At 41.3% G+C, this 27,924-nt stretch overlaps 3 protein-coding genes across 10 annotated transcripts in view; 1 reads left to right on the top strand and 2 right to left on the bottom strand.

Moving 5' to 3' along the window:
- The window catches only part of LOC127061680 (octopamine receptor Oamb), a 52,445-nt gene extending 46,380 nt beyond the window's left edge, over positions 1-6,065 (bottom strand). For 2 of the 5 annotated variants that reach the window (XM_050988893.1, XM_050988900.1), the window contains exons 1-2: positions 5,866-6,062; positions 4,898-5,023 (exon numbers count right to left, since the gene is read on the bottom strand). The gene's annotated coding sequence lies outside the window, so the exon portion shown is untranslated. Of the gene's footprint in view, positions 1-4,897; positions 5,024-5,865 lie in introns of all 5 variants that reach the window. The other 3 variants (XM_050988901.1, XM_050988902.1, XM_050988899.1) reach the window with 3 other exon arrangements.
- Positions 6,066-6,382: 317 nt separating this feature from the next.
- On the bottom strand, positions 6,383-24,812 carry LOC127061659 (attractin-like protein 1). 3 transcript variants are annotated; one of them, XM_050988839.1, is made up of 12 exons: positions 23,651-24,812; positions 17,421-17,768; positions 16,567-16,748; positions 16,074-16,468; positions 15,395-15,993; positions 14,829-15,312; positions 14,336-14,744; positions 14,114-14,257; positions 13,854-14,003; positions 13,324-13,711; positions 12,857-13,094; positions 6,383-12,788 (listed from the first exon to the last, which is right to left on the bottom strand). In XM_050988839.1, exons 1-12 carry the CDS (start codon positions 24,004-24,006, stop codon positions 12,543-12,545), a joined length of 3,939 nt encoding a protein of 1,312 aa, XP_050844796.1. In that variant the 5' UTR covers positions 24,007-24,812; the 3' UTR covers positions 6,383-12,542. The 3 variants fall into 3 exon arrangements, with proteins under 3 accessions (XP_050844796.1, XP_050844798.1, XP_050844799.1); XM_050988841.1 differs by having other exon boundaries at positions 12,857-13,073; XM_050988842.1 differs by lacking the exons at positions 6,383-12,788; positions 12,857-13,094 and having other exon boundaries at positions 13,445-13,671.
- A 109-nt stretch (positions 24,813-24,921) lies between these two features.
- LOC127061690 (N-acetyl-D-glucosamine kinase) lies at positions 24,922-27,497 on the top strand. Of its 2 annotated transcripts, XM_050988932.1 has the most exons (7): positions 24,922-25,134; positions 25,574-25,757; positions 25,932-26,016; positions 26,091-26,189; positions 26,256-26,508; positions 26,592-26,890; positions 26,980-27,497. In XM_050988932.1, exons 2-7 carry the CDS (start codon positions 25,666-25,668, stop codon positions 27,325-27,327), a joined length of 1,176 nt encoding a protein of 391 aa, XP_050844889.1. In that variant the 5' UTR covers positions 24,922-25,134; positions 25,574-25,665; the 3' UTR covers positions 27,328-27,497. The 2 variants fall into 2 exon arrangements, with proteins under 2 accessions (XP_050844889.1, XP_050844888.1); XM_050988931.1 differs by lacking the exon at positions 24,922-25,134 and having other exon boundaries at positions 25,159-25,757.
- The last annotated feature ends 427 nt before the right edge of the window (positions 27,498-27,924 follow it).

The following is a 27,924-nucleotide window of genomic DNA, read 5'->3' as shown; positions in this document are numbered from 1 at the left end:
GGGTTTTATCGACGGCGCGACACGCACGCACACACGTACCGGCCGCTTTCCTTCCGCCGCGCCGCGCCTCACCAGCGAAATTCCCTTTTCCGTTCGGCCAATAGCGGGACGAATTCTCTCGGCATGCTCGACGAGCCTCTGAAATCGCACGTTCGATCGGAAAGATCGATTGTTTCTCTCTCTCTCTCTCTCTCTCTCTTCTGTGATCTTACTCGGAGGCATGTATTTAAAAAAACAAAACAAAAAAAAAAGAGAGGAAAACAAATAAGCAAAAAAAAAACCGCACAAAATTTGTATATAAATGCAAATTGAAGTGCACTCGGGGATACTTTTATTACCCCAAAAATATTCGACTATGAACGCGATTAAAGCATAACCGCGTCGAGTTTTCCGCGATTTCGTAATTCCGTTAATTTGGCCGATCGATCGATCGATCGGTCGATCAATCGATCGATTAGCTCGTAGCACGACATACACACTTTACGTATATCGACATCAAAGCAGCTCGTAGGCAAGCAATGTTATCGCGAGGGATTCGAAAAAAGTCAACCCTCCGTGTTACATTGTTTACCTCGACAGAGCGTCACGCTGCCGTCGCGACGCATTTCTGTTAAAGAGACGGACTGACACACGCGCGTATATACGCACTCACACGTACGTCAAAGGAATCGAAAACATTTTCGAGTATTTTGTACAAAGTGTGTGTGCGTGTGCGTGTGCGTGTCTATATATGTGTATATATATATATATATATATATATATATGCATATATATATCGGTTAAATTAATTCTCTTCGCTCACACGCTACTCTGTCTTTTCTGCCGAAATGAATGGAAGCTGAAATGAGTTAGAGAGAAGAGAGGGAGAGTTGACGATCGTCTGTTTCTAATCAAATATAGTGTCGTTTATTTGTGTACAAGGTGAGTCACCGAAAAAGAGGGAGAGGAGAGAGAGAGAGAGAGAAAGAAAGATCGCGCTTTTAAAAATAGATAAGAAGATGAATAAAAACAGGCACGATTGTTCATTCGATGGCAAAGAACAAAATGTCTATCGAGGTTTTTCTCGATTAAAGAGAATACGTTTGGTAAAGTACGATGAAAAAAGCGGCGATCGAATTTTTCAAGATACGACGCGATATCGGCCTAGAGAGGTACACGCGATTCTCATGTAATAAAAAAGAAAAGAAGGGGGTCGAGCGATCGAAAGCGTCCGATAGGTCGATCGAAAAAGAAGGAAAGAGAACACGCTAGTAGGTGGAACAAAAACGAATTAACGATACCATTTCGCGGTCCGCTCCCTTTTTATCGAGCACCGACAGGAATACGTAGCTTTCCGCGAGGTCGAAAGCATTTTCCCACGCATATCGTGTTATAGGTCGTAGGTCGGCCCGGTATATCGAAGCCGATGGAATGAAAGGCAACGCTTCAAAGATCAATCATATCGAGAAAGAACGAAAGAGAGAGACATCGCATTTTACTTTCCTCGACACGTTTCGAAAGTCTTCCGTGTTTCTTTTCTATTCTCTTCTCGTCGTCGAATATCTTCGCATCGATTCTCTAAATTGATGAAGAATAAATAAAAAAAAAAAAAAAAAGGAGAAGAAGACAAAAATGTTAAAGCGTACTCTCGCGATGACTTTTCGACGCGAGATAAGTACAACAAAGAATCCTAGAGTATAATAGCTGCATCTCTCGTCTCGCAGAGAATGTAATTAATTACGGACTTTTAATTAATAAACATTTCTAAGTTGGCTTTCTCATCAATGCCAACTATAAATCTCTTCTTGAGTTTGCGCGTCGACGAATTATCCAGCTGTCTGACGTTTCTCTTTCTCTTCTCTCTCTCTCTCTCTTTCCCTTTCTAATAAGCTGCCTCGTTATATGGTTTCGCGGAAAGAGTTTTGCAAAATGGCGCGTTTAAAGTCAGATGCGATCAGTTTCCACGTTGAATTTGCAAGGACGAGACGAGGGGAAACTCTCGAAACGATGTATCCGAAACTGCTACGCGAAATGTAATACCTTCATCGCGTTTAATCGGCTTTTACGAACTGGAACATCGTTTCTATCGTGGCCGATCTATTATTGCTCTTTCAAAAGTTCTTTCCAAAATATAACAATAATTAGAACGTAAAGGTTATCGACGATTAAACGCGTCGATTCGTTCGTTTTCCTTTTCTCTCTATTAAACGACGTTAGAAATCAAAATACAATATCGTTTACAGCGAACAACGCTATTATCATAAATGTGTCTTAACGGGTAGGTAAACGAAAACTATCTTATTTTACTTTTACGTAACGAAAGAACGACGGACGGCTCGTTTCAATTAACTTTTTCCCTTATGAACGGCGATCGGTTGTATTTCTCGTTTAATTCCGTCCTCGAGAACGTTGAAAAACGTTTTCCCTTATAATTAAAAAAAATAAAAATCCAATATAGCACGACCGTGCCCAGATCTATACGCAATTTCGATCCGATCGATACGCATTTCGTTTTGAGGAAGGTAGAAGAAGACGAGGCGATGAAATTTTTATTAATAGTCCTTCGACGATCAAGATTTTCGAAAGAGAATTTTCTATTTTTTCCTTTTTTCTCTTTTCTCTCTTCCGCTTTCTTTTTTCGTCTTTTTCAGAGTCATTTTCGAGCCGTCAAAACCTATCAACGAACATTTTCGAGATAGTCGTCTTCGTATCAGTTCGAATCGAGATAATAAATCGGGAATAACGTATCCGCGAATCGTGCGAACTTTGTTCCTCTTTCGCGTCGCGAAAAGGGATGACATCGGTGTTTCTGCTATGAAAAACGATAGCGCGTTCCACCGTGACTAGATTATTCGCGACAACGTCGAACCATGGCGGATATTAAGGTGGGAGAAGGAGAGTTATATTACTCGTTCCAACCACCGGGCACACTGTCGGGAGATACGTGTCCGTCATATACGCGAATGCGACCCGATAACTTTGACAATTAAAATCCAGGTCTTTGGCCGTTTTCCCAAAACGACGATCGTCATTGAAATTGCGTCTTTCCGTTTGTCACGATTACGACCCGACTCGAGAGATCGACTCGTTGAGATCGATTCTTTAGATCGGCCGAACGAAGCCAAACGACGATAATTCCTTGACATATTTTTTTATTCCTTTTACTTCTTTGTTCTTTTATTCTATTTTATTTTATTTTCTTTCTTTCTTTTTCTTTTTTTTTTTTTTTTTTTGAGACCAGTCGACCCGAAACGCCGTGTTTGAGTTTAATTTTGTAACGCAGAAGAAAAATGTCGGTCGTCCGGCTCGTTCGGAGGGGGATCACGAAAAAAGAGGGTCGTAAGAGATATCTTAGCCTTCGGCTATTTTCAACGTCTGAGCGATCGTACGCCGCGCGTAGGACGATTGCTTGGGATAGGGCAGTTATTTTCTCAATGAAAAAGCCAACCGAACGATAATATTATCGTCTTTACTACGGAAAACTTTCTTCGTGATCGCGCACGTAAATGCACGTAAAAACGGAACGAAAGGAAAAATTAAAAACAAGAGGCGTAACGTCGATGCGAAATATTCAAAGATGCGTTCCGCCGGATATAACGGGATTATTATTCGAAAAAGAGCTTCGAAATCCGAACGTAACACAAAGGATATAGGTGTTTAACGAGTATCGATTCGAATATGCTAGAAAAAGAGAAAATGAAAAGGAGATAATAAAAGAATCACGAAAACGTAATTATAAAATATAAACTCTTATCCGCGTGTAAACGAGAAAAGGATAGAAAAAAAAGATTTTTGGTTCTCCAACGGGCGAGGTTTACGCATGGCCGAATCACAAAGGTATCCCCGAAGTATTACCATCCGTCGAAAGTAACGAGTCTGTCGTCCGTTCGTAGGAACATCGTTTTCTCTCTCCTATCCTCTGTATTTCGCGAATCGACCAGATTTTACCAATACAGCTTTCGTTTCTTTTTAGGTATGTACCAACGTCTACACGCGAGTATCACACACGTACGTGTATTACTCTCGGTAGTACACTCTTGCGTACTAAAGCGAGCATCGCTCGAATTCACACGTATTTCAGTGAACGAAATCATTGAATCGCTCTTACGAATCCAACTCGAAAAGCTTCGTCTCGTTGCTCGTTCGCGCACACCTACGGTACACGTACCAAGGGTACGTATAGATATAGAAATCTACGTTACAAACACGTTCAGTCGTATAGCTAAAGATGAAACAGCCACGAGATAACTCGGCGCTCTTGTTTGCTATGATTTTCAACCGTAAATTCATCCCGTCCCGGATTCGCGCAAAGTTGCTGCTGCTTCGAGAATTTCCCGTTTTCCCCTCTTAGCCGTTTTTAATGCACGTCGATCGAGTTTTCGAGCTCGGATAATCGCGTCACGATTTTATCACTTTCGACTCGACAAAGGCATTATCTACGACTATATTCCACGAAACGTCGCGCGTTCTTTTTTCGTTTTAATTCCCTCTCTTTTCTTCTTCGTTTTTATTTTTACTCTTCAACCTGTCCGCGCTCCCAATCCCACCCCCTCCCCCTCCCCCTCGCCCAACCCGACACGTTCCGTTCGTAAGGTGATTATTTTTCATACGTTCGTTTATAGTATCTACCATTAATACAACAGATGCGTACGTGTACGCGAAAAAGTCGAGCGGAGATTTCTCTAAAAAACGAAAAATAAAAAAGAAAAAAAAAACGCATATATAAATGCGTGTGTGCATAGATATCGGTATCGATTCAAAAGAGGATGATGATATCGATGATGCAGAGATACAAAGCCACTTCAATTTTGAATCCGCTTTTCGTACGGCACGTACGTTGCAAACGCATCGAAAACTTTTTCGAATCCGAATTACGTCTTTCGGGTAATCTGCAAAATTCCCATAGCGTAATACATACGCGAAGCTTGTTGCCTCTCCTCTTTAGTTGCTCTCGAGTTGCCCTCGAGTGTAGAATTTAAAGGGAACATTTCTACGTCGGTTGAATTCGGCTGGTGGTGCTCGCTCGAATGGAATCCGCGCTCATCTGAAACACATAAATCGTTAATTAAAAAATGGTAAAAGGAAAAGGAAAGAGCAAAGTAAAAAAGCGTAAAGAGATCGAAGGGAAATAATTCGGATAGATCGCTGAGAGAGAGAGAGAGAGAGTTTCCAGAGTACGATAGATTTCTCGTGACGACGACGACGACGACGATTTCATTTCCAAAGGGACTTTACTCGATACGAACTTCTTGCTCTCTGTTACGCAAATCTAAGGGAAATTGAATTTAATATCGTACCAAGTAGTCGACCCGGACGCGCGACGCGCCACGATGTAAAGCGCAAACCAATTAACGCGATAACGCTTACATCGCATAGCGGAAAAGGTATCGTTAGATTTTCCGACGAATACTCGATTGCCCTGCGAATCTCTTATAGATATTTCTTACGGATAATCAAGATTTACGTTTATTAATTAATAACTTTACGCAAGTAACCAATTTCGTTACTTACGATCGTTTCCTCCCAACGATACAAACGGGCCATCTGTCCTTCGATAAAACGAAATAAAAGCGATGCTAGAAGATGTAAGATGGCGGATCTTAAGGTAACGTCGATCTCCGCCATTATCGACCGACAGTCGTCTTTATCGCTTGGAAAGAAAAAAATATCCAAGTATATGATATGTACCTACGTAAAAAATCTTTGATCGTCCTTGAGAGAATAGGTATTTATAGAATTCGATATGATAGAGCTCGTCTATAACGATACAGTATAGGTTACGATTTCGAATTTCACACGTATGCACATTCGACGAATTAGAATGCTCGGATCGTTGCGATATTATGCTCGAAAGCATCTTGATTGTTCTACCTTATTGCGTCTTACCTTGGCCGTTAACGCGCCAAGTAAGGTCACTTTCGTTAGACATCGACGCGTCTTTCGTTATTACACTATTTTTTCGGTCTCTTTCCTTTTATCGACTGTTAACGTACGATAGCAAAAAGAAAAAAAAGATTGAAAAAAGCGGGCGGAAAGTTAACGTCGACGAGGAACAAAGTTTGGGAAACAAACAAGGTGACTGCCGTTGATGGTTTGATTTTTAAAGGTTCTCGTTCTCGACTCGAAAAGAGGTGCTTTCCGATTGGCCATAAATTTTCGCGGCAATCGACGTTAGTTCAAACGAACTTTACGTATCTAGAAAAAGTCGATGGTAAGACGTTTCAACGAATTATCTAATTACGAATATTAATGGACAGTAGAAAGAAGGAAATTTGATAAATTTTGTTGTCGCGTAACTACTTTTTACGCATCTTTCTCGCTTTCGGAAAATAAAATCGTTGCGTTGCGATGGTGATCTACGCGTTGGCGGAAGAACCTGAAAAGATTGACAAGATGCTAACCGTTATGTATATCAATTTTATTTAAACAATATCTGTTTCATTTAATATAATACAATATATGTCTCGTTCCATTCATTCAATTATTTAGACACACGCTCGCTCTCTTGTCCCTACGTGTCTCTATACGCGTTATAACGTCTCTCTCTCTCTCTCTAACAAAAAATTAATACGATCAATAATTTCAAATTTTCGTCTAATCTTTCATTCGTTTATACGAAGAAACACGAATTATATTGCGATCGTTCGGTCTCTCCGTCTAAAATAAGTGACATTCTTCTCCCTTCGATCTCCTCCTTTTCTACGTCTTCTCGATCTTTGCCTCGAAGAAATGCCATTTGCCAGTCTTTTCACTACGTTTCAATAAATTCGAACGAATCGAAACGAAATACGTTGTCTCATAATTTTCAATAATTTTCGATAATTGGAACGATTTCATGCGATCGTACAGTTAACGTTTCATTGGTTCTTGATAAAATGTCAAATTTGAATGCCACGATAAGACGATGGCAAATCGCATTCGATAAAACGACGACGAAAAAATCTCTTCTGCGAATTTACAGGGGCTCCGCGAACGATTAAAAATTCCATGCACACCTTTAAAGACTAGATAAAGCTGAATACACACGATCGGATGAGAAATAATGTGCAGAAAATGTACTTGTGTGTGTGCGCGCGCGCGCGTGTGTACGTGTGGGTGTATAGATTCGTATAACGTGCGTCAAATAAGCCGAGTACACGTCCCATACAATTTCACGACGGTTTTGAAAAATATGTTTCAGCTGCCTTCTTGTTAGCGTCGCTCGTAAGTTAAGAATGAATTTTATCTTTTCAACCCTGACGTTATTTTTCCAAGAATTGCGTAGAGCACATTTGTCGAATCGTCATCAAGGATTCCTTTGACCTTTCATTTACGAGCAATGAATAGTTTCCTAAACGATGGAACGTTACGATAGGATGTTTACGGTCTCGTTCCTTTATCTTACGTGTTACCCAATTGGGATCGCGCACTTATATATGTACATACAAATTCAAGATTACATATGTATGTATGTATATAGGTATTGCATACAGTACGAAACGGAGATGTTTTATTTACTCCAAGCAATTTCAGGAAGGCAAAGTGCGAAAGGTGCTAAGTATCGAAATACAAAGAAAATATCATTTTCGCTCGTTACTTATATATATTTACATTATTAAATTTGTTTATTTAGAAAGATTCGGAAATGTGACCACGTTCGCTCTTTCTTTCTTCCGTTCATTCTCTCTCTCTCTCTCTCTCCTCCCTCTCTTGCTCTCTTTCTCTCTGTCACGCTTTCTCTACATTTTAATTTTAGTAACTTTGGTAAGACGCTCTGTGTTCTCAATACTTTAGACATCTCTTTGACACTTAGAACCTTTCATCTTTGTAAATTTCAATGCGATTAATAATAACAAGGCAATGATAATTATTCTGCGTACAAATTACATTACCTCCTTTATATGTAATATGTACATACACGATGTATCCGTTAAATGTATGTATGTATGTTTACGTGTCGAGGCGAGAAGTAAATATACAATAAGGTTCGTCGAGATGTAACACGTTCCATTCATATATACTACTTTCTCGACTTCAATAAGGGCTTATTTTTCTTAATCTTTTTCTTATCGAAGGCTCTCTCTCTCTCTCTCTCGCGCGCGCTTACATTTACGCATTGAATAAAAATAAATATTTTCGATTGTGTTCTAGAAAAATTGTTGCAAGTTACACATATGTATTTATATATTTATAATATGTATAATGTACCTATCTATCTAAATTATTAAGTATTTGTTCACGTCTCTCTCTCCGTCTATTCTTGCGAATGAGAATTCAAATTGATATTATTATATGTATATACGTGTACAATTACTTCTTCTAAATTTCGTTTACGACCTTCGCTCATTTTCAATTTTCGTCGTGATCTTTAATTAGATGTTTAATACGGCATGTACACGAATTACCGTATTTTCCTTACAACTAAAGATATCGTTATATCGTTTTTTCTTTTTCTTTACAATCTCTTGTAAATGTGTACACATACGCACGCACGCACACACGCACGTACACACATCACGCCACCCTCAAACTAAATTTATTTACACGGCTAAACCTAAAGACTTCGACTAATAGAAAGATTATGACTGAATAACGCTCCTTGACTCCTAGATATAAAGAGAGGGGGGAGGGGGAGGGGAGGGGGAGAGAGAGAGAGTGGGAGGGAGAGAGAAAACCCTCTCGTATTAAGATTGCTCTTCTCTTTAATCCTCTTTAATTATCTTTTTTGGACGAATTTAAATCGCAATAGGATTCAACCAGCAGCCATCGTTTTTATCGTCGAAAGAGATGCTACGATGATACGTACGTACTTTTATTCGAAAATTAAGAGAAAACAAAGAAAAAAGAAACGATGTCTGTTCGAAGATCCTTATGCGATCGGGATTATGAACAACAATGGTGTATGACATCGCTGAGGAAGTTTGGATTTTAACGATAGCAAGTTCGTGGAGAGACTGTTGGTTTTCTTTCATACTTTTTCAAGAACTCTAATCTCTTATAGAAGACAAGCGCACGAGAGAATTCAATAAGAAGTGGATAAATAAACGACAAGGGTTGGCAGTAATAACATAATGCTACGTAAAATGTTTGTCCATAAGAGTAACAGTCAACATTGCAGATTGATCGTTCCTTGCAGAATTATATTTAAAACAATATAATATCTAAATTAATCGTGGTAAATAATATTCGAGTAATGCGTGTATTATTTTTTAAGTATATAAAAAGAAAACGTCGTACTTATATACATAACATTCAACAATTCGCATTTGATAACATTAGAAGAAATTTGTTTTGTGTTAAAAAACACGACGTACGTTTATACATGTATATGCATATATATATGCATATATATATATATATATATATATATATATATATATATATATATATATTACCATCCATCGTGGTAATGATAATAATAATAATAATAATTATAATTAAAATTTTACGTCAACAACTTATCCGTACTAGGGTACATTGTTTACGTGAATAAAACGTAAGCTTATAAAAGCTTAAATTAAAATCTGGACAACCCTGTCGAAGGTAATCGGACGATATATTTATATTAAAGATATTAAAAAAAAGAAAAAAAAAAAAAGAAAAAAATTCATGGCTGAAAGCGCATACATGTAGTACTCGTTAAGTTGAGTAAAAAATGCTTAGTTAACACGAGTCGAAAAATGAAACTGGATAACATTTGGATCCAGTCGCAATATTAAAACAACGCATTAGAATATTACGTTGCATAAAAAAATACGAGAATACTAGTAAAATATTTATAACGTATAAGACCTAAGATAATATAGAAATGATGTAAGTCGCATCTGCTTTTACATTAAATTAATGGAAATTGCACTTGTTCGAATAAATATAGATCGAATATTGAAAAGGAGACAAATATCTGCATTTCAATTTCACTTTTTTTTTTCTTTGACTTACACCATTCTTCTTTGCAGCAACTTACACGATTGTGTGTCGAACGAAATCTTATTCGCACACTTTCCTGGCAGCACCTTTGTGAAGTAACATTCCCATTAAACAAAATAATAATAAAAAAAATATATATATAGAAAAAGAGAGAAAGTTATATATGAGTATTTTAACCACTTAGAGAAATGCATCGTGCAAAAATTTTATCTTTTCTCTCAGCAAATTAATTATATAATTACTACGAATATTGTAGATGTATTTTTTCTTAGTGCTGGAGATTTTTCTTTTCTTTTTTTTTATTTCTTTTTCTTTTTTTTTTTTTAAGAATAAAATTAAACGTCAAATTGGACATTATTTTTTCTAGAAGATTAACATACGCTCGAGTAAAAATAAAAGCAATGCAGAGATGAGATCATATTTTGCTTAATACAAACAACTAGCTAATAAGTAAAAGATGATAAAAATTTGTACACGTTATTATTGAAACATTGGAAGAAAACGTTGGTTAGAAGATTGAAACAAAACCAGCACTAATTTTTACTTTATAAGATAGAAACACTTTCTAGCACAAGACAATCCAGATCATAACTTATTATAAAATTGACAACCTTCTCTCTTTGGTTCATCCAACAAAGTAAATAAATGATTAGCAGTGCCTTCTAGATAATTACAAAATTATGAAGATTTCATGGAAATATTCGTCTGTAAAAAAGAAAAAAAACTAACGTTAATTAATACATTTTAGCCTGGATTGTTCTGTTCTTTATCTTTATACATATTCCTTTTTATACATTTTCTGCTAAATTTTGTATATTAATAAATATTATTCTTTTTATTTGACTTTAGACCAATACGATAAATTGATTTGGCACAATACGCAATCCACTCAAGTACAAAACTGGATGAAGAATTATCGTTCTATCTACAAGGACACAAAGTTCTGCATTCTTAACGCAAACTCCATTCGCTTGCAATAATTTAGAATTTAATATTCACACATATCTTAGGATAAAAGGATAGTATAAACAGTAACTTTGTACCGTTACACATTTCCATTATTTTCATTCGTTTACAGACCATAATACTCTTTCCTTCTACCCAAATGAAAATATACAATTTATCCTCTTGCTTGTCATGATTTTTGATTCCTATCGATATATAAACTTTTGCTTTAACATAAATATAAGTTATTCATAAGTTATGTTAATACATTCAAAGCACTCGTGGCAAATCTGTTTTTCTCAGTGTCAAAATTATTAACTAATTTCAATTAGTTTATTAAGATTCCTATTTATATATAAAAAAAAAATTCCTCTTTTATTTTAACAATAATAATGGTTGTAATAACGACGTCAACAATGACATGACGACGACGACGACGACGACGACGACGACGACGACGACGACGACGACGACGACGACGACGACGACGACGACGACGACGACGACGACGACGACGACGACGACGACGACGACGACGACGACGACGACGACGACGACGACGACGACGACGACGACGACGACGACGACGACGACGACGACGACGACGACGACGGCGGCGACGACGACGACGACGACGACGACGACGACGACGACGACGACGACGACGACGACGACGACGACGACGACGACGACGACGACGACGACGACGACGACGACGACGACGACGACGACGACGACGACGACGACGACGACGACGACGGCGACGACGACGACGACGACGACGACGACGACGACGACGACGACGACGAAAACAACGACGACGACGATGGCAATGATGGTAATAATAGTAAAAATGATATTAAAAATCCACTATTTTTATCCAATATATGTTGGAAGTCATGATATATTTACCTGTATGATGTACTATTGCCGTTAATGTATTTGATGAACGCAAAAGATACGAAATATAAGTGAAACATGAATATTCGTTTCGAGTAAACGTATTTTACCACATTCGTAAGGGTGTGGCAATAAAAACTACTTTGTAAATTGTTTCGATACATCGTTAATCAGAAAATAAGCACGTTCTCAATTATATTGTATCTTTCACGATAAAAGCAAAATAGTGTTATCTAACAAATACTATATATACAAGAATATACATCGTTGATTGGAACTATAGCGAGTAAACAAGTATTCGTACGTTACTTAAAAGCCGAATAACTTTTTAACACGGATACTTGTTTTATTCGCTGTATAAATGAATTCGAGAAACAGTTTGAAAAGTTATCTAAATTCGTGAAGAAATCGTCTTACTTGATAAACCGTCTCGCACCGAACGTTTAAATAAATTTTCAAAATGAGTACTACTTACCGAAAATTTTCGTGTAAGACGATAAATACAAAAATCATTTCTTGATTAAAGTATCTTCTCGCTCATTTTCTTTGAATGAAGACGTAGCCAAGTTTTAACGACGCTTCGGTTCTCTTCGTTCGACGACAGAATGAACTTTGACCACTTATAAAATTTGTCGTCGGCACACAACGTATGTACGTAGGTTGTGTGACATTGACATTTGCTACGTCGTTCTGTCATAGTTATAAGATAATCGATTGTCCTGCCACTAATACAGGCAAGATCACAGAAACGATTCTAAGGCTCGTAGTCACGTTGCAACATTTGCATTTTGTCTACTTTCTTCGGCTTATCGCTAAATACAAGTGGATTCCGGATGTTGACTGGCCGACTTTCTAGTTTTTTTCGTTTCCTTCGTCGTTAATTCCTGGGAAGGTCTCCGCGGACTACCCAATGTGACTAAGGCTGAGGCTACCGCTAAGCCAGCACTCTGTCCAGCTGGAGTAAACGGCTCACCACCGGTAGGCAATCTGACTAGCAAGGATAAGACTGCTGCTCTGTTACCGCAACAGGGCTCCAGTGCGATCGGACTAGGTGCATCCTAAATATCGTAACATTGTAAATACTTTCTTCTCGAAAGCTTTCGCATCGATAAACAACGTCACCAACCTTTTTCTTTTTTCGACAATTGTTATATTCACCGTCACCTCTGTCAGCGTCGTTGTCGACGACGTCTCGCCTCTCTATTTCCACGAGTACTTGACTAAACGCCCTGTTGGCCATTTGTTGCATCTCCACGAAAAGTCGTTGTCTTCTTCTATACATGTCATACTTTTGTTTGATCTTCCATAAAATTGCGGCTACTAGAAGTAGGGCAAGGAAACACCTGTGTGGTGGCATATAATCTCTAGTTTACAAGTAAGTACTGCCTGAGACTTACAATAGTAGAAAGCGTATGGTCAATTTGGAAAAAAAATAAAAAATAAAAAAAAAGAAACACCAAAGAAAAAAAAATAGCAGAAAAAGAAATAACATTCCCAATGGTATTATCATTTCATCATTCGCATTTTATCATTTATTACGTGCTACGTGACGAAGGTAAAAATTTCGAGATGATTTTAAATTTAAATACTCACGTGCAAAAAGTTATGAAGAATTGTTGCAGATTTAACTTTGAATATTGAGAAAATGAAATCTGAATCCACAACGGTGGCTGAAAGTCATAAACGTATACATAGAACGTTGTTAACGTATTGTTCTCTTCGCTACCAAAATTGTAGTCTGCCTTGCTAAAGCGATGCTTATACATGCTTGTCGTACAATTGGCACCCAAAAGAAGTGGCTTTTCTAGACTGTTTGGTCTTTTAATAGTAACGTTCATCTTTGCGAGGACTGAACAAGTTATAGAAAACTCGGCATCGATATCAGCTTTCGGTGGGGAATTCTTAAAGTTGATCGCTCGATAATGCCGATCTTCTTTTTTACTTAAATTAAAGGTAAATTGATAATCAATAGCCAAGTCGTCTGAAAGCAATAGGAATCAATTTGAAAACATTCGCGCGCGAGAAAAGAAAATACGTACTTATGTATTTGAAGAATTAATCGAGAGAGAGAGAGAGAGAGAGAGAGAGAGAGAGAGAAGAGGAGGGAGGGAGAGAAAACTTACAAAAACACGATCCTTTGTTCGTAGGATCGCCGTAATAAAGACCCGTTACGTCACAACGCTCGCAATGGTCTCCAACGATGCCTTTGGTCGTGCAAAAACATTTACCGGTCTCGCTAGAACACTGCGTGCCTTGATTATTACAGGAGCAAGCTGGAAGATAGATCAAGTACAGAGAGAGAGAGAGAGAGAGAGAGGAATACATCCGGAGCTCGAGATTTGGTAAACTCTTTGATTTTATAGGAGAAAGTAATGTATCTTACGTTGACACGTTGCTCCGTTCAAAGGACTTCCGTAATAACCGGGTATGCATTTGTCGCAATTCTGTCCGTAAGTTAAATTTCCACACGGTTGAATACAAACGCTGCTGTTTGGAAGACACTTACTATGGCCGTTGCATTGGCAAGCTATTGGCAAACGTAATCGGTAAAGTAATCGTTCCGAACAACGATCAACGATCAAAGAAATAAATTTCGCAAACTCACTTGGACACGTGGTAAAGTACCAATGATCGAGCGAACACGTTTCTAAACTCCTACTGCTTGGACCACGAGCGCCACCAGGCAAACACTGTCCTTTGCCTGTACCGGATCCGTCGTCGCACCACCCACAACCGGGATCCGATCTACACGCCGAACAAGATAAATAAAAGCTACACCATTCCCTTCCATTTCCAGTAGCACGACACCTTGCCTCGATCGTTGTCCACGCACGACATTGGCCGTACGGGAAACTAGCGGGATATGCATTTTTGTCGACGCACTTTGCTTCGTTCTGACACCAAATGCAATCGAATTCTGTACAATTCCTACAGGAAGTATACTCCGCGCATGAACTTCGACAAGTTTCCATCGTCAAGCGCTGAGCTTGTATGGTTCCATTCAGACTGCTGATCTACAAAGGAGAAATCAAAGAGTGCTGGTATACGAGGGTCCGGGTTAAACGCGCGATTGGCTTAAGAAAGAAGAGACTCCTCACCTCGCGCGTCTTAGATTGCGGCTTGCAACGGTCCGGACCGTTCGACCAAGACCATATGCAACGCGGATTGCTGGAGCAAGCGTGACAGTTGTGCAATTGCAGACACTCGACGCCAGTGTGCGCGTCGCACTTTTCCAAATCCTTGATAACCTCGGTGGCCGGCGAATTGGCGTTATCCCGACATATTTCGTAGGAACAACTTTTACCGCACCAAACACAATTGTACGACGTTTGCACGCAAGCGACGCAGTCGGTTAGGAGCTTGCACAATTCCTTATGCGAGGTCATTCCACGCGGCGGCGTGTCGTCCAAGCACCTCATGTACTTTCCATCGTGCATGTCGTCCTCGAGCAACGCATGCCGCGGTATTTTCGTTATCGCGACACACCGACCTGAATGATTGTCCCACACGCACTTTACACCTGTCCTCGCGTTCAGACACTCGTTCTGTTTCATCAAGTGTTCACAATGTCCCGGTGTATACCTGAGCGAACAAAATTGAATTAACGAACGATCGTTCGGTACCCTTCGAGGGATCTTACGTGTAACCTCTAGAAAAAGTATACCTCAACATGTCGGACAGCATCTGACCGTCGAAGCCTCCGTAGATGTACATGGAATCTTCGAAAACGGTCGCGCTGTGCCCGTATCTCGGTAGGTCGGTCATTTCCCTCGGCATGAAATAATGTTGCCACGTGTCGCAGGTAACGTCGTAAGCGATGGTATCCGCGGAATAACACCTAGCACCGTGCGAGTGCTGAGTGTCGTTATGCATGTTACCGCCGAAGACGAGCATCAGACCGCCGGAAATAAATACGCCGGTGTGAAAAAATCGGGCCGACGGCGCGGCCGTTAGCAATCTCCACTCGCGGTACTTGGGATGATAGGAGTAGAGTCTGTTCGTCAGAACCTGAGTGCTCTGCGACTCGGACACGTACCCACCGTAGACGTATATCAAATGCGTCAGAGGATCGTAAGAAGAACTATGACCGTAGCCCCCTTTCACGGGGAAGCCTATCGTCTCGACGATTTGCCACTCCCGCGTTCCCAAGTAATACTCCTGGACGGTGTTCAAGTAACCGTACTGAGGCGAGTAACCAAAGATCACAACCATTTTCTCCTTTTCCCCGTAACTTTGCACGAGATTCGCCGTATGCCCAGCTACCTGTACGAAATTACGATCCGTGTAATTATCCTCCGAGGGAGAGAAAGGAGTAAAAGTGTTCTGCGAAAGATGCTTTCTACCTTAAGCGGTCCGCACATCGTCTTGTTGCGACAATGATCGTGCACGGTAACGTTTTCCCAAACTTTAGCCGAGACGTCGAACGCCCAGATCTCGTTGGTGACGGTGGAATTTTGTACGACGCCACCGTACATAAATATCTTGTCTCCGAAGAGTACGCACGAATGAGCGTATCGAGGCGCGGGTAGCTTGCCCTCCACGTGAGGGGTTTCCCAGACGTTACCATTGTAATCGTAAACGTATATCATCTTGGCACGATGAAAACTCTCACCACCGACCACGTAGAGGGAATCTTTCCAAACGATGGCACAATGACTGGCCGAACCTTCGGGAGAGAAGTCTTTGTAAGCGACGTTCTCCCAGAATCCATGATCTTTCTTTTGACTGCAGTCCACTCCTGAAAGAAGAGAAAAAAAGAGAAAGAAAGAACGTTTCACGCACGTATACCTTTGCGAGGAGAGTCTTAACGCAACGATGCGAACGCGGATCGTTTACCCTTGTAACCGTGTATGCAGTCGCAGCGACGCTTCAATCTATTGCACTCGCCGTGCAGACGGTGGTGAAAGCAATTATTTGGACACACCGGGACGTCGCAGGCTTTTCCGGTCCATAAGGCATCGCACGCGCACATACCCTCTATACAGACACCGTGGCCAGAACAATCGACGTAGGAATACCTGTCGCATTTGAAAAGAAAAAACTCTCGTTTGACAGCTGCCACGCACGTACGAGATAAGCAAACCTTATTAAGAATAGAGCTGTCGATTGACCGTGTACATAATGTAATCATAAGTCAAATATGCGAAACGCGCGTCAAATATACTCCATGTACACACGTACATATTTATATATATATATATAAATCGGTCGTAAATCAATCTCGATCGAAGTAAAATAAACTCGTTTGAGAAAAGAAAAGCGAATAGTCGAGGATCGCTAGAAATACTGATTTATAATCCAAGCACCGGAACGATAAGACTCTGAGAGACGAGACAATGCATCAGTCTGAGATCAAGTGGTAAAGCGTTAACGCGAGATATTCTTCGCAAAGTCCTTCCTCGTTCCGAGAATATAAGATATTTTTCCAAGAATTTTTTTGCGGCGTACGGCGAGACGCCGCTCGGTGACCTTCGCTTCCGAAGATTAATCTAAGGAATTTATGTACACGAGCGAAATAATTGAAACGATAAGATAAAACGGATAACGCGTCAAATTCATCCCCGACGTAAATATCGATATAAGATATATCGTGTTCGACCGTATCAAATACGACGATAGCGAAAGAATCGAAAACGATTAACTTTTTCGGTTCGTGTCGTCGTTAAACGATCATCTAGGCGTCTCCTCACCTGGTCGGACAGGCATTGATCTTGTAAGTGATATTAAATCCGCTCATGTTGTAGGCAACGTCCGAATAAAAGTGCAGCAACGCGCTGCCGGATCGTGCTATTACTTCGGGCACGCGGCGTATGTGATAGCCGTCTTTGTGCATGAGACCACTGAATATCGCGAGTAGAGGTGCCTCGACGCTGTCACCGTCGTAGATGTACAGGTGGTCCCAGCCGCATTCCGTCGCGAACAGCTCCACGTGCATGCGTATCGTGGAATTTGGGCTGCTCTCGATCAACCAGGAACACCTCACGTCCGCCGTGTAGTTGCCGATACCATCGTGAATGCTTCCCGTTGGTTCCGTCAATCTGCAAACAAACGAAAGAGAGTTTAAAACAACCGTTCCATTCCCGAGGTCGTTCGTTTCGAAACGAAAAAGGAAAAAGAAAGGAAACGAGAGAAGAGAAAGAAAAACAGAAAGGAAAGGACCAAACGTTTTTCCGATAAGAACACGATCCGCATGCAAGAAAATCAACATATTTTCAATGAAAACCTAGCTAGCTGCCTGCTGTAGCTACCTACTCGCTTACGTATCTTTCTCTTATTAATCACGCGCGCGAACAGAAAAGTCGCTTCTCCGAGGAGAAACAGAAATTGCGCGTTCCTCGGAGAACGAAAATACCGACGCGTCGTCGTATTTTTTTCGTGCCGCTTTCGCACCGTCGACGACGAACGCGTATAATTATCTACAAATTGACTCGATCCGTAAACATCGCGATTTAGTCGGATATAGCCTACATTGTCCTCGCCGCTGATTCGTAATTTTTGATAAATTCGAAATTTCCGAATTAATGACGATCCATTTCACGCAGGTGAATTTTCGCTATCGTACGTCCGATCGCAATTTGAACCTTTCCTCGTCGTTTCGATCTTTTCAAAATATTATCGGTTGATCGACTAATTAAGGAGAACAATAAATTCGGGCATAATTCCTCGAAAAAAAAAAAAAAAAACAAGTGTCTTGGAAAACAACGATATCGTAATTTATGCTCGTTCCCCAGACTTTTCAAAGATGTTGTTTTGTTAAACGGGTTATGACGATGCACCTTCGACGTAACCCGATGAAATTCGTAAGCGCACTTTGGATCGAACGTAAAACGATAAGCGATATGCGCCGGCATAACGCGTGCTTTCTTGCGAATACGAAATAAGTTTGTCGTTAAGAATCGAGCGGAAAAAATAAAATGCCAACGCTGTCCGTGAACTCGTAATTTGCAATCGTAATATGCGACAACGATGAATGCTCGAAGAATGAACCTTTGACGATCGTTTATTCATGGAGGATATCAAGCTCTCGAATAAATAAAACACGAGATACTCTTCGAACGGTATCTGATTAGATCGACAGACTGTTCGTTCTAATAATCGCGGAAGAAGGGATATAAAACGGCCGGAAATAACGCGATAATTCATTTCGTCCTTGACGAAGACGAGCGAGCAAGTATTCCTTCGCTAAACGAGAATAAATTTACGAGGCACCTGCGCTTCTCTCCTACATCATAGAACGTTTTATAAGACGACAGAGTCCTCGTGGAAAAGGATGCACGCGTTCTCTCGGACGAGGTCGACGACGACGGAATAACAATGTTTTTCTTTGCGAGAACGCAAAGAGCAACGAATACATTCTCGAGATGGTTGAATAAACGATCGAGCGATCATCGTCCACGCGAATTACTTTTCCATTCCAATAACGATCGAAACTCTTGATCGACGCGATAAATATTTATAGCGATCTTTTTAAATCGTCCGGCTTCAACAAAAAAAAAAGAAAGAAAAAGAAAAAGAAATCGTATCGGCAAAGAAAAAAAAGCGATCGATTGCTCAGAGACCAAGATAATTTCGGTCAACGTTAAAAATTTTCAAAAGCGTATCCCAAAGTACGACTCTACGTAGACGGCGAGTGAGTCACAACTGCCTACCGGTTCAACGACCCAGTGGTTTCGTTTCATGTTATATCGTGAAAGAAACGAACGATGCGCGGGAAATCGAGCTGTTAAAGGGAACGAAACTGCGACGTATGTATCTATCTCGCGATGAAAAACAATCCGAGTTAGTTTGCGAGTGATTGCGAAATCAAAAGAGGAGAGATGAAAGAAACGAAAATAAAATGGAATGCTTTAAACGAGGGAGAACGAACATTTTTTTCTCTTCCCGGTTTATCGCAATGATATCGCGCTCGAGTTAGTTTGGACTTGTCGTGATACTTGCTCGGCACTTAACATTTTTACGAGACTTTTATGGATCCCGCTTACGCCAACGGATCTCTCGTCTTCTTCTTCCTATTTATTTTATAATCCGGAAACGAGAGAACATAATTCTCGATCGAATCGTTAAAAGACTTTACCCTTTCGAAACGAATTCCCGCCTAAATCCGTATCTACGTAGAAAGAAGGAGGAGAAGAAGAAGAAGATAATCCTTTTAATAATTGTCACGTTGCCGAGCCTATTCCTAGAGTCACGATCCTTCGAAAGTGTGTCGTTTGAAAGGAGAGCAGGACGTCGACGCCAATGTCCTCGCCGACGAGGAGACTTTTCAAGCGTTCTACGTCACGAGAAAATCCAGGTTACTCGATGTCGTGATACCCGCAAAACCTATTATTTCATTAACTCGCGCGAAATCAAAGTTTTACGTAATGTCGCTTTGTTATTGGATGTATCAATCGTTCGGGGGAGAAAAAAAAGAAGAAAAAAGAGACGAAAGGAGAAGAAGAGAGGAGAGAAGAGAACAGAGGAAGGGGTAAAATAATGAGGGTGAGGATCGTACGATGGCGGAAATTGGTTTTATCTATTACAATCGTATCTAATTAAAAACGATATCAATTATATAATCGCGTCGTACAAATTCGAACGAGATCGAGCTCCGTAACGCACCTCGACGATGTACGATATACGTACACGTATATATACCCGTTTACGACTTATAGCGATAAAGAAGAGACTTCGCGAGGGAAGTGACATTTTGGAATGCTTTCCAATTTCGCCAGGCCACACGCGCGGCTCTTTCAAACGTGCATACACATGTTCGTACTAGACGTGGGCTATTCGAGAAGGTGACGACGTATACCAATAGAAATGCGAAACCACGAGAGATTAAATCCCAGGTGGAACAAACGCGAACGATCGGAATTATTTCGGAAGTCCAAGGATCCAGTTTATAAGAGGCGAATCTTGTTCTCTGAAAGAAAGAAAGAAGAAAAAAACCGGAAAAAAGAAAAAGCAAAAAAACAAACGGGTGAAAAAATCAAGATAAGCTCCGTAGAGCTATACCTACTCGTTTCTACGCGCGTGCTTGTTCCGGCTTGCCTGGTCTGTATAATAGATAACATCGTGAATCTGTCTTTCCTAAATATTTCACGGAAGAACAGGACTTGTATACGATATCGATTCGAATCGGGTACACGAGTCAAGAAATAAAATATAAAAGCTCGTATACATTATTTAATGACCCGAATTATGCGTCCTTACACGCGCTCATATATAGGCACGTAGATAAAATTGAAAAAAAAAAGAAAAGAAAAAGTGAGAGAAAGAAAGGAAAAATAACAAACAGTGTTTCTTTTTTCTCTTGTTTTTTTTTTTTGTCAGCTCTTTAATACTTATCAACGCGTTATATCGTGTCCTCGCGTGATAGCTCGTAATTCTTTTTCGTTCGAGATATTTATAAAACCGTTTCGCTAATACGACTAAAAAGGATTTTTCAAATAATCATTTTCTACTCGACGCATAGGTACGCGGCTTATCGCGTTCTCGCGTTCCCTTATCCTTTCGTATCGAAAGAAAATTCGCAAGATTGTGCGCCTTACGACTTTTCTTACTATAAAATGATCTTCGTACCGCCTCTCTTTTTTTCTTTTGACGACGAGCTGTGACAATAATAAGAAATATTACGTCGCGTAGGACGGCCGGAACCATGTCAAAAATATAATATATCCGTAAATTTGAGATAATTTGGTGGTAAGGATCGAGAATCTCGATTCGCGAGAGATCGAAACGGAAGAGAGATTTCTTGGAAGATAATGAAAGATAAAGGTATGGGAAGAATTCTGTTAAAAAATTCTTCCTCTCTCGAGATACATAGGTAGACGTCGTTAGAGCCGACGCGGAGCCGAGTTTTCGATTACGCGCCGTGCCGATCAATCACCGTCGAACGAAATGTCACCGAGTCACGATCGTAAGCTTGGATTAACTCGTAAAAGATGTAAGGAAAATCAAGTAATATGGTCCTTTTTGCGTCGGCATAAGCCTCGAAAATAGACACCGTCGGCGTTGAAGCATCGATGAAAATCATTTATCGAATTTAAAAGTTTAATCGTGCTTAAGCAAATTGAATCGTCATTTACGAACTCGTCTGGGCGCTCGTTGAATTTCTTAATCCGTTTGATTAGAAAATGAAATTATCGCGCTTCGAAAGGATAAATTAGCTACGTCGAAAAGGGAAAATGGATGAAAAAGGCGAAGGGTCCGGCGTGAAAGTTTCGAAGAAACTTATTTAAATCAAACGCGCGAATACGATCGAGAGTTTCGCCGAGACAACGCTTTTCGTTTCGTTCTGGCGACCGATGAAATTCGTCTCGGCGCGACCGACTTCATAGAAATTGGATTTTCAACGCGTCGCATAGACGATCCTTGACAGCGACCGAAACCGTATTCTCCCTGTCAACTTTAAAACCGTACGATCGATCGACGCCCGATCTTATCTAATCTCGACTTTGCAAAGAGTTCGTATTTGCTCGTTCGGTTTAAGCCTAGTTACCTAGTCATTTTCATGCGCCGTGAGAAGGCGATTCGTTCGTTCGCGATAATTACTTTACGCATTTTTATTACGATAAGACCTATCTCAACCTGTGCTCGAGCGACTCGACTTTTATAGCTCGGATACGAAGTCACGATCGACGAGTTTTCACGAATTTCATAAGAGAGAGGGAGAGACGCGTGTATTATCCGCATAAAATGTAGATTGCAAAAAAGAAAAGTAGACGAGATTAAGAGGGATAGAGAGAGGGAGAGAGAGAGAGAGAGAAAGGCGAAAGACAAGCACGACGTGTCATTAATTCTCTCCGTGCGCAGCTCTCCAACGCGTGGTAATTTCGCGAATACACGTTCCATTCCCACGAACAGCGATCTGCGTAGATTTCGTTCGTCGGCGACAAAATTTCGCGTCTTGGTTTTTCTACGTTTTGCTTGTGTACGCACGTAAGGGGTTAACCGATCGAAACGAGTAAGTCGAACGGAACAGAACGGAACAAGTGGAATCGATAATTTCCAAGCCTCGCGACGAACCAACCGAAACGTCCTATCTACGTACGAAGGGAATTGTACCGGTAGTTGGCAACTAACCGGCTCTCGACTTATTCGAACGCATGGAGTAGGAGATCGATCGATCGACGGACCGTAAGACGTAGCTTTTCGAATTTCGCGCCTTTTTCGCGTCGTAAACGCAGTAAAACATGGCGTTTACTGCGAATAATTGCGTACGCGTAGCAAGGACTGCTAGGAGAAATAAATTTTTGTGTGTGTGTGAGAGAGAGATGGACGAACCGGATGAATCGAGTCGACGATCGAAAAAGTTTCCGGCAGCGAGCGTTTCGCGCGGTCACTGTCACCGGCGCACCGACATCACACCGGCGTCGAGGATGGCAACCGACGGTTGTCCAGACAACGACCGACGATCTCCCTCTCTATCTCTCTTCCCCCTAATTTCCTCCCACTCGAGAGGCATGGCCTGAAAAACGCACGCATGCACGAGACACGCACGAGAGCGATTAAAGCGGAGTATCGCGAGAGAACGTGTCGCGAGTTTATTTACGGCGTCCAACGCGATATAAACTAATAAGGGAGAAAGAGGGACGCTCCAAAAGTATCCGGCAAACGATCGAACGAAGAGGTAGAAGAAGGACGCAGCGAAGAGGAGCCAGAACACTCCAGGGAGTCCCGTTTTGTGCACTTGACACGTAGCGACACGTAGACGGCGTTGCCCAGAGTGAGTGAGAAAGAGAGAGAGAGAGGGAGAGGGAGAGAGGGAGAGAGAGAGGGCGAACGCGAAAAAGGAAAACCGCGGAATGCAGGAGTCCGCTCGGAGATTAAAGGCGCGTCCCGAAGGACCGACGGAATAAAAAGAAAAAGAAAAAAATAACGTCTGGCGATATCCAAAGAAAGAGATATCGTCGAGAAGGAAAGAGGTGACTCTTACCTGACTTTGCCACCGCAGAATTGGCAAGCCGAACCCTGCCATCCCTCGCGACACAAACAAGTACCATTGACGCAATCCCCGTTGATGCACCTCTCGCTGTCGCAGCTCGGTTCCGTCGTCGTCGTCGTCGTCGTCGTCGTCGTCGTCGTCGTCGTCGAGGAGGAGGAGGAGGCCGCCGTAAGGTGCAGGAGCCAACAGCAGAGCAACGCCGCCCACCAGAGCGGAGGCAAGCATGGCAACGTGATCGCACCGCACTCTTGAAAGCGTGTCAGCTCTACTTGCCGCGAGGGCCGACGACGTTTCCGACGGTACTTCGACTTATACAGAAACAAAAACATCTGCACGATCTCTGCCATTTTGGTAGGCTTCCATGTCAGAGACAATGGCCGACGACGACGCACCGAAGAAGAAGAAGACACATACGGAAGAGGAACGCGCTTTCGCCTCTCTCGAGCGCGACGGTTAACCGTTACTGGCACACTCGTCGTCCCTCGATCGTTCTTGCCTTCTCTGGGTCTCGCGCGCTGCTTCTCCGCCGCTCACGATCCCTCTTTTCCGCTCGCGCCGCCCTTCCACTTTCGCACGGTGGTGCTGTCTGTGCATGCTGTGTCTTCGAACGACGACGGCGGCTCCCCTTCGCCGGCCCTCGATCGCGAGCGTCCTCTGCAAACTCCGAACTCAGCCGAACGACACCGAACCTTCCCGACCGTATCTCCTTCCGTTACCCGGAACTTCACCCGCCATTTTTTCAATCCGAGCGTTCGCCGACTTTTCCCCCGAAAATCCTCAAACTCCCTCTCGTGCCATGTTGCTTCCAGCGATCCTCTACGCGTTATCCCGCACTCGCGTACGTCGTCGTCGCTCGACCGATATCCGTCTCTTACGCGCGTGACCTCGTCCAACCTCGTCGTCGACGCGTCTCGATCCGAAATAACCTAAAACGCGTCCTCGTCTCTGCGACGGATCCGATCGAGCTACGACGTGTAAATTATTGAGAAATACGACTCGAAGGTGAACGTTATCGATCGAGCGAGCAGTTTTTCTCCTAGCCCGTCGAACGCCTCTCGCGTACGTCCGAAAGAAAAATTCTTACTGACCAGTCGATCGGCAAACTTCGCGAACGTTCGTACCGATGATATTGAGAGACCATTGGACCGATCTGCGACGTGCCTCTCCGACGTGACATTTTACGGAAACAAATGACGTCACGCGTATAGTCGACAACGCGCTGGCTCCGATACGATTCCGAGTAGCGGCACGCAGCAGTAACGAAAGGAACGTCGTTCGAACGCGTCTTTTCCTCGACGCTTTTACCGCTTCTGTAAATAACGGGCTTATCGCTATCTTAGTACTTAGGACTTTTCGCTGATTAATTATCGTCGTATCCGAAAAAAGGAAAGAGCGCTTTCGTTATAAAAATTAGCGCGAAAACGGATACTAATACGAAGCATATGTTTTTTCACGAAGAACGTCGAACGTTTAGCGTAAGTTCATTTTTATCGTATCGCGTCGACTTTTGCGTGATACGGTAGCGATGCTACCGTACGTACGCACGCATATTTAAATTAACGTCGCATGGATACGTTCGTACGGATATGCGTGCGTGAAACGAACAATGCAAAGTTGCGAAGAACCAAAAAAAAAAAGAATGTAGTAACGTGACCGTGTAAACAAAAATTTATCGGCAATCGTTTCGTCATATCTTTCGGCACATCTTCGTCTAAATTTGTTCTCTAGAAATTTGATCTAAATTTTACCGGTTTACTTCTTCTTTTCGTCTCTTTTCAAAATTCATCGGCATCCTTAGGAAAATAATGCCGTTGAAAAATGCCTGAAAAATCGGTCTTTTGTTAGTTCGTAAAACGCATCGCGGGAGGAATAGGAAGAATTGTCCTAGTAACTTACCTAATTTAAAAATGGCAGGAAAAAGGAAAGGTAAAAAGGGCAAGAAAGGAAAGAAAGAATCGAGAATAATCGACGAGTATCAACTCCGTCGCGATTTAAGAGGGAAAGCGATGGAAGATATGGACGAAGAAATTGGAGAAAAACTACCCAAAGAAGGAGCTGAGGAAGTTTCTCCAGAAATTAAAATCGGTGGTATAGAGGGGTAAGCTTTCTGAAGGAGATTGATAACGCATTTGCGATACGAATGAAACGTTTCTCGAAGAGTAATCTTCGAACGTTATGATCGATATCTATCGAAATAGATAAGGAGGATTACAAAGAGACGAAGCGAAACGAGATATCACGATACACATACTTCCTTACTTTTCGTTTCCAGAGGAGGTACGTATTCGACGCTTGTAATACTCGATCGCAAAGGAGACAAATTGATAGAAGTTAAGGGCCCCGGCACCAATCATTGGGTAATTATGTTCGTTGTATACTCGAGTCGGTAAAGTATGAGATCGGTAAATTCAACGTTACGAATGGAAATTAGGTTCTGGGGATGGAGGAAACGGCCGCTAGGATCAACTCGATGATCGAACATAGCAAAGAACTATTAGGCATACCCAGAACGATTCCCTTGGACTGCGTGGTATTTATCTTACGCATAGCACAAACGATCGAAAAATATTATGCACTTGATTCGATAAACTTGTAGGGTCTGAGCTTGAGCGGTTGCGAGGAAGAGACTACCAATAATCTTCTAACTAGTACGCTTCTAAACGAATATCCAGATGCTGCTAAAGATTATTTCGTTAGTTCCGACACGCTGGGTAGTCTCAGAACTGGTTTGGAAAACGGTGGGATCGTACTGATCGCTGGAACAGGAAGCAACGCTCTACTGATCAATCCGGATGGGAAAACTCACGGATGCGGTGGATGGGGTTATATGATGGGAGACGAAGGCAGCGGTAAAGATATAAAACGAAATTAATGCATTTTCTAAATGTTCATACGCGCGATGTTATGAAGAGAATCGATTTCTTATTCCAAGCATATTGGATCGCGCACCGAGCCTGCAAATACGTTTTCGACGACATAGACGACCTAGCGAAATCTCCTCATCCCATTTCTTATATCTGGCCGGCGATGAGAGACTTTTTCCAAGTGAAAGACAGAACAGACATGTTACCGCATTTGTATTCGAATTTCGACAAGAGTAAATTCTCTATGTTCGCCAAAGAAATCGCGTTGGGTTGCGAGAAAAACGATCCTCTTTGCCTTGCCATCTTCGAAGAGAACGGTCGACTTCTCGCTCGGCACATTGTGGCGCTTTTCAAGAAAGCTCATAACGTGAGTTTCGATCAACAAAAGTGTCCTAGATCAAATTCTACCTAATCGCGTCGGATGCACGAGCACGCATATACCGTCTTATTTTTTAGGATCTTAAATTATGTTATGGCGGTCTTCAAGTGATATGCGTTGGATCCGTTTGGAAATCGTGGAAATTCATGATGGAGGGTTTCATGGACGAGATTCACAGTGGATTGGTCATCGATGAACTTAGTCTTCTCAATTTAACGGCCACGTCCGCGTTGGGATCGGCCTATCTAGCTGCTGAAAAAATTAATTGCCCTTTCGTTAAGCCTTACAAAGAAAACGTGCAAGTCTTTTTCCATTATAAGCGCGATAATTATGGTAAAATTGAAAACGAACGACAAAGTCAAATAACACAATGCGTGAGAAATGATAGAAATGAAAATATTGAACTACTCAAAAATGTTTGTTAGATTAGGATATTTAATATTTCCCTTCGAGATAATTGAAGATTACATCGATACGAACTGATGATACCTATCGAACGGCTTCTGAAAGAGTGCGATATTTCTAAAGTTATAACGATCATACGAAATGAATAATGTAACTGTCGTACAAAACGAATAAAACATTTTCATACGAACTTATCTCTCCGATCGTTTTATCGTTCGATAGAAGTTTACGACGATAATTACTTACCTAATAGCGATTGTAATTTAAAAGTATACAAAAAAAAATTCGGTTTAAAAAATTGAAGTACGATTTGGACGTGGCATCAAGAAATGCAGCTTTTAAAACGTACAAAATTGAAATGTCCTTTTTAACCTATATTTGATTTCCTTCGAAATTTCGTAACTTTGAAAACTTTTAAAAGGAAATGGGAATAAAAAAACTTTGGGATAGCTTTTGGGAATGCATATATCACGTAGCTGCAGTTATCATTAAAATCATATTTTATTTTATTATTTTTCTCCTCAGTTTAATATTCTTTATCGCGTCCACGACTGCAACTGTATTTTTTATCCTATATCTTCTCGGATATGTATCGACAGAAAACGAAGAACATAGAC

The sequence above is a fragment of the Vespula vulgaris genome, chromosome 2 (assembly GCF_905475345.1).
Source record: "Vespula vulgaris chromosome 2, iyVesVulg1.1, whole genome shotgun sequence".
NCBI lineage: Eukaryota > Metazoa > Arthropoda > Insecta > Hymenoptera > Vespidae > Vespula > Vespula vulgaris.
The sequence above is the reverse complement of the archived record's forward strand: the minus strand, read 5'-3'. Positions and strand labels throughout refer to the sequence as shown.

Bases quoted from the DNA above. Each gene is read 5' to 3' on its own strand.
- LOC127061659 (XM_050988839.1), bottom strand. From the start codon at position 24,006: ATGGCAGAGATCGTGCAGATGTTTTTGTTTCTGTATAAGTCGAAGTAC. The intron at 17,769-23,650 runs GTAAGAGTCACC...GTTTGTTTGCAG, and splicing joins TTCTGCGGTGGCAAAGTCAG to ATTGACGGAACCAACGGGAA. The intron at 14,745-14,828 runs GTGAGGAGTCTC...TCTCCTTTGTAG, and splicing joins CGCAATCTAAGACGCGCGAG to ATCAGCAGTCTGAATGGAAC.
- LOC127061690 (XM_050988931.1), top strand. From the start codon at position 25,567: ATGGCAGGAAAAAGGAAAGGTAAAAAGGGCAAGAAAGGAAAGAAAGAA. The intron at 25,758-25,931 runs GTAAGCTTTCTG...TTTCGTTTCCAG, and splicing joins AAAATCGGTGGTATAGAGGG to AGGAGGTACGTATTCGACGC. The intron at 26,190-26,255 runs GTATTTATCTTA...ATAAACTTGTAG, and splicing joins CGATTCCCTTGGACTGCGTG to GGTCTGAGCTTGAGCGGTTG.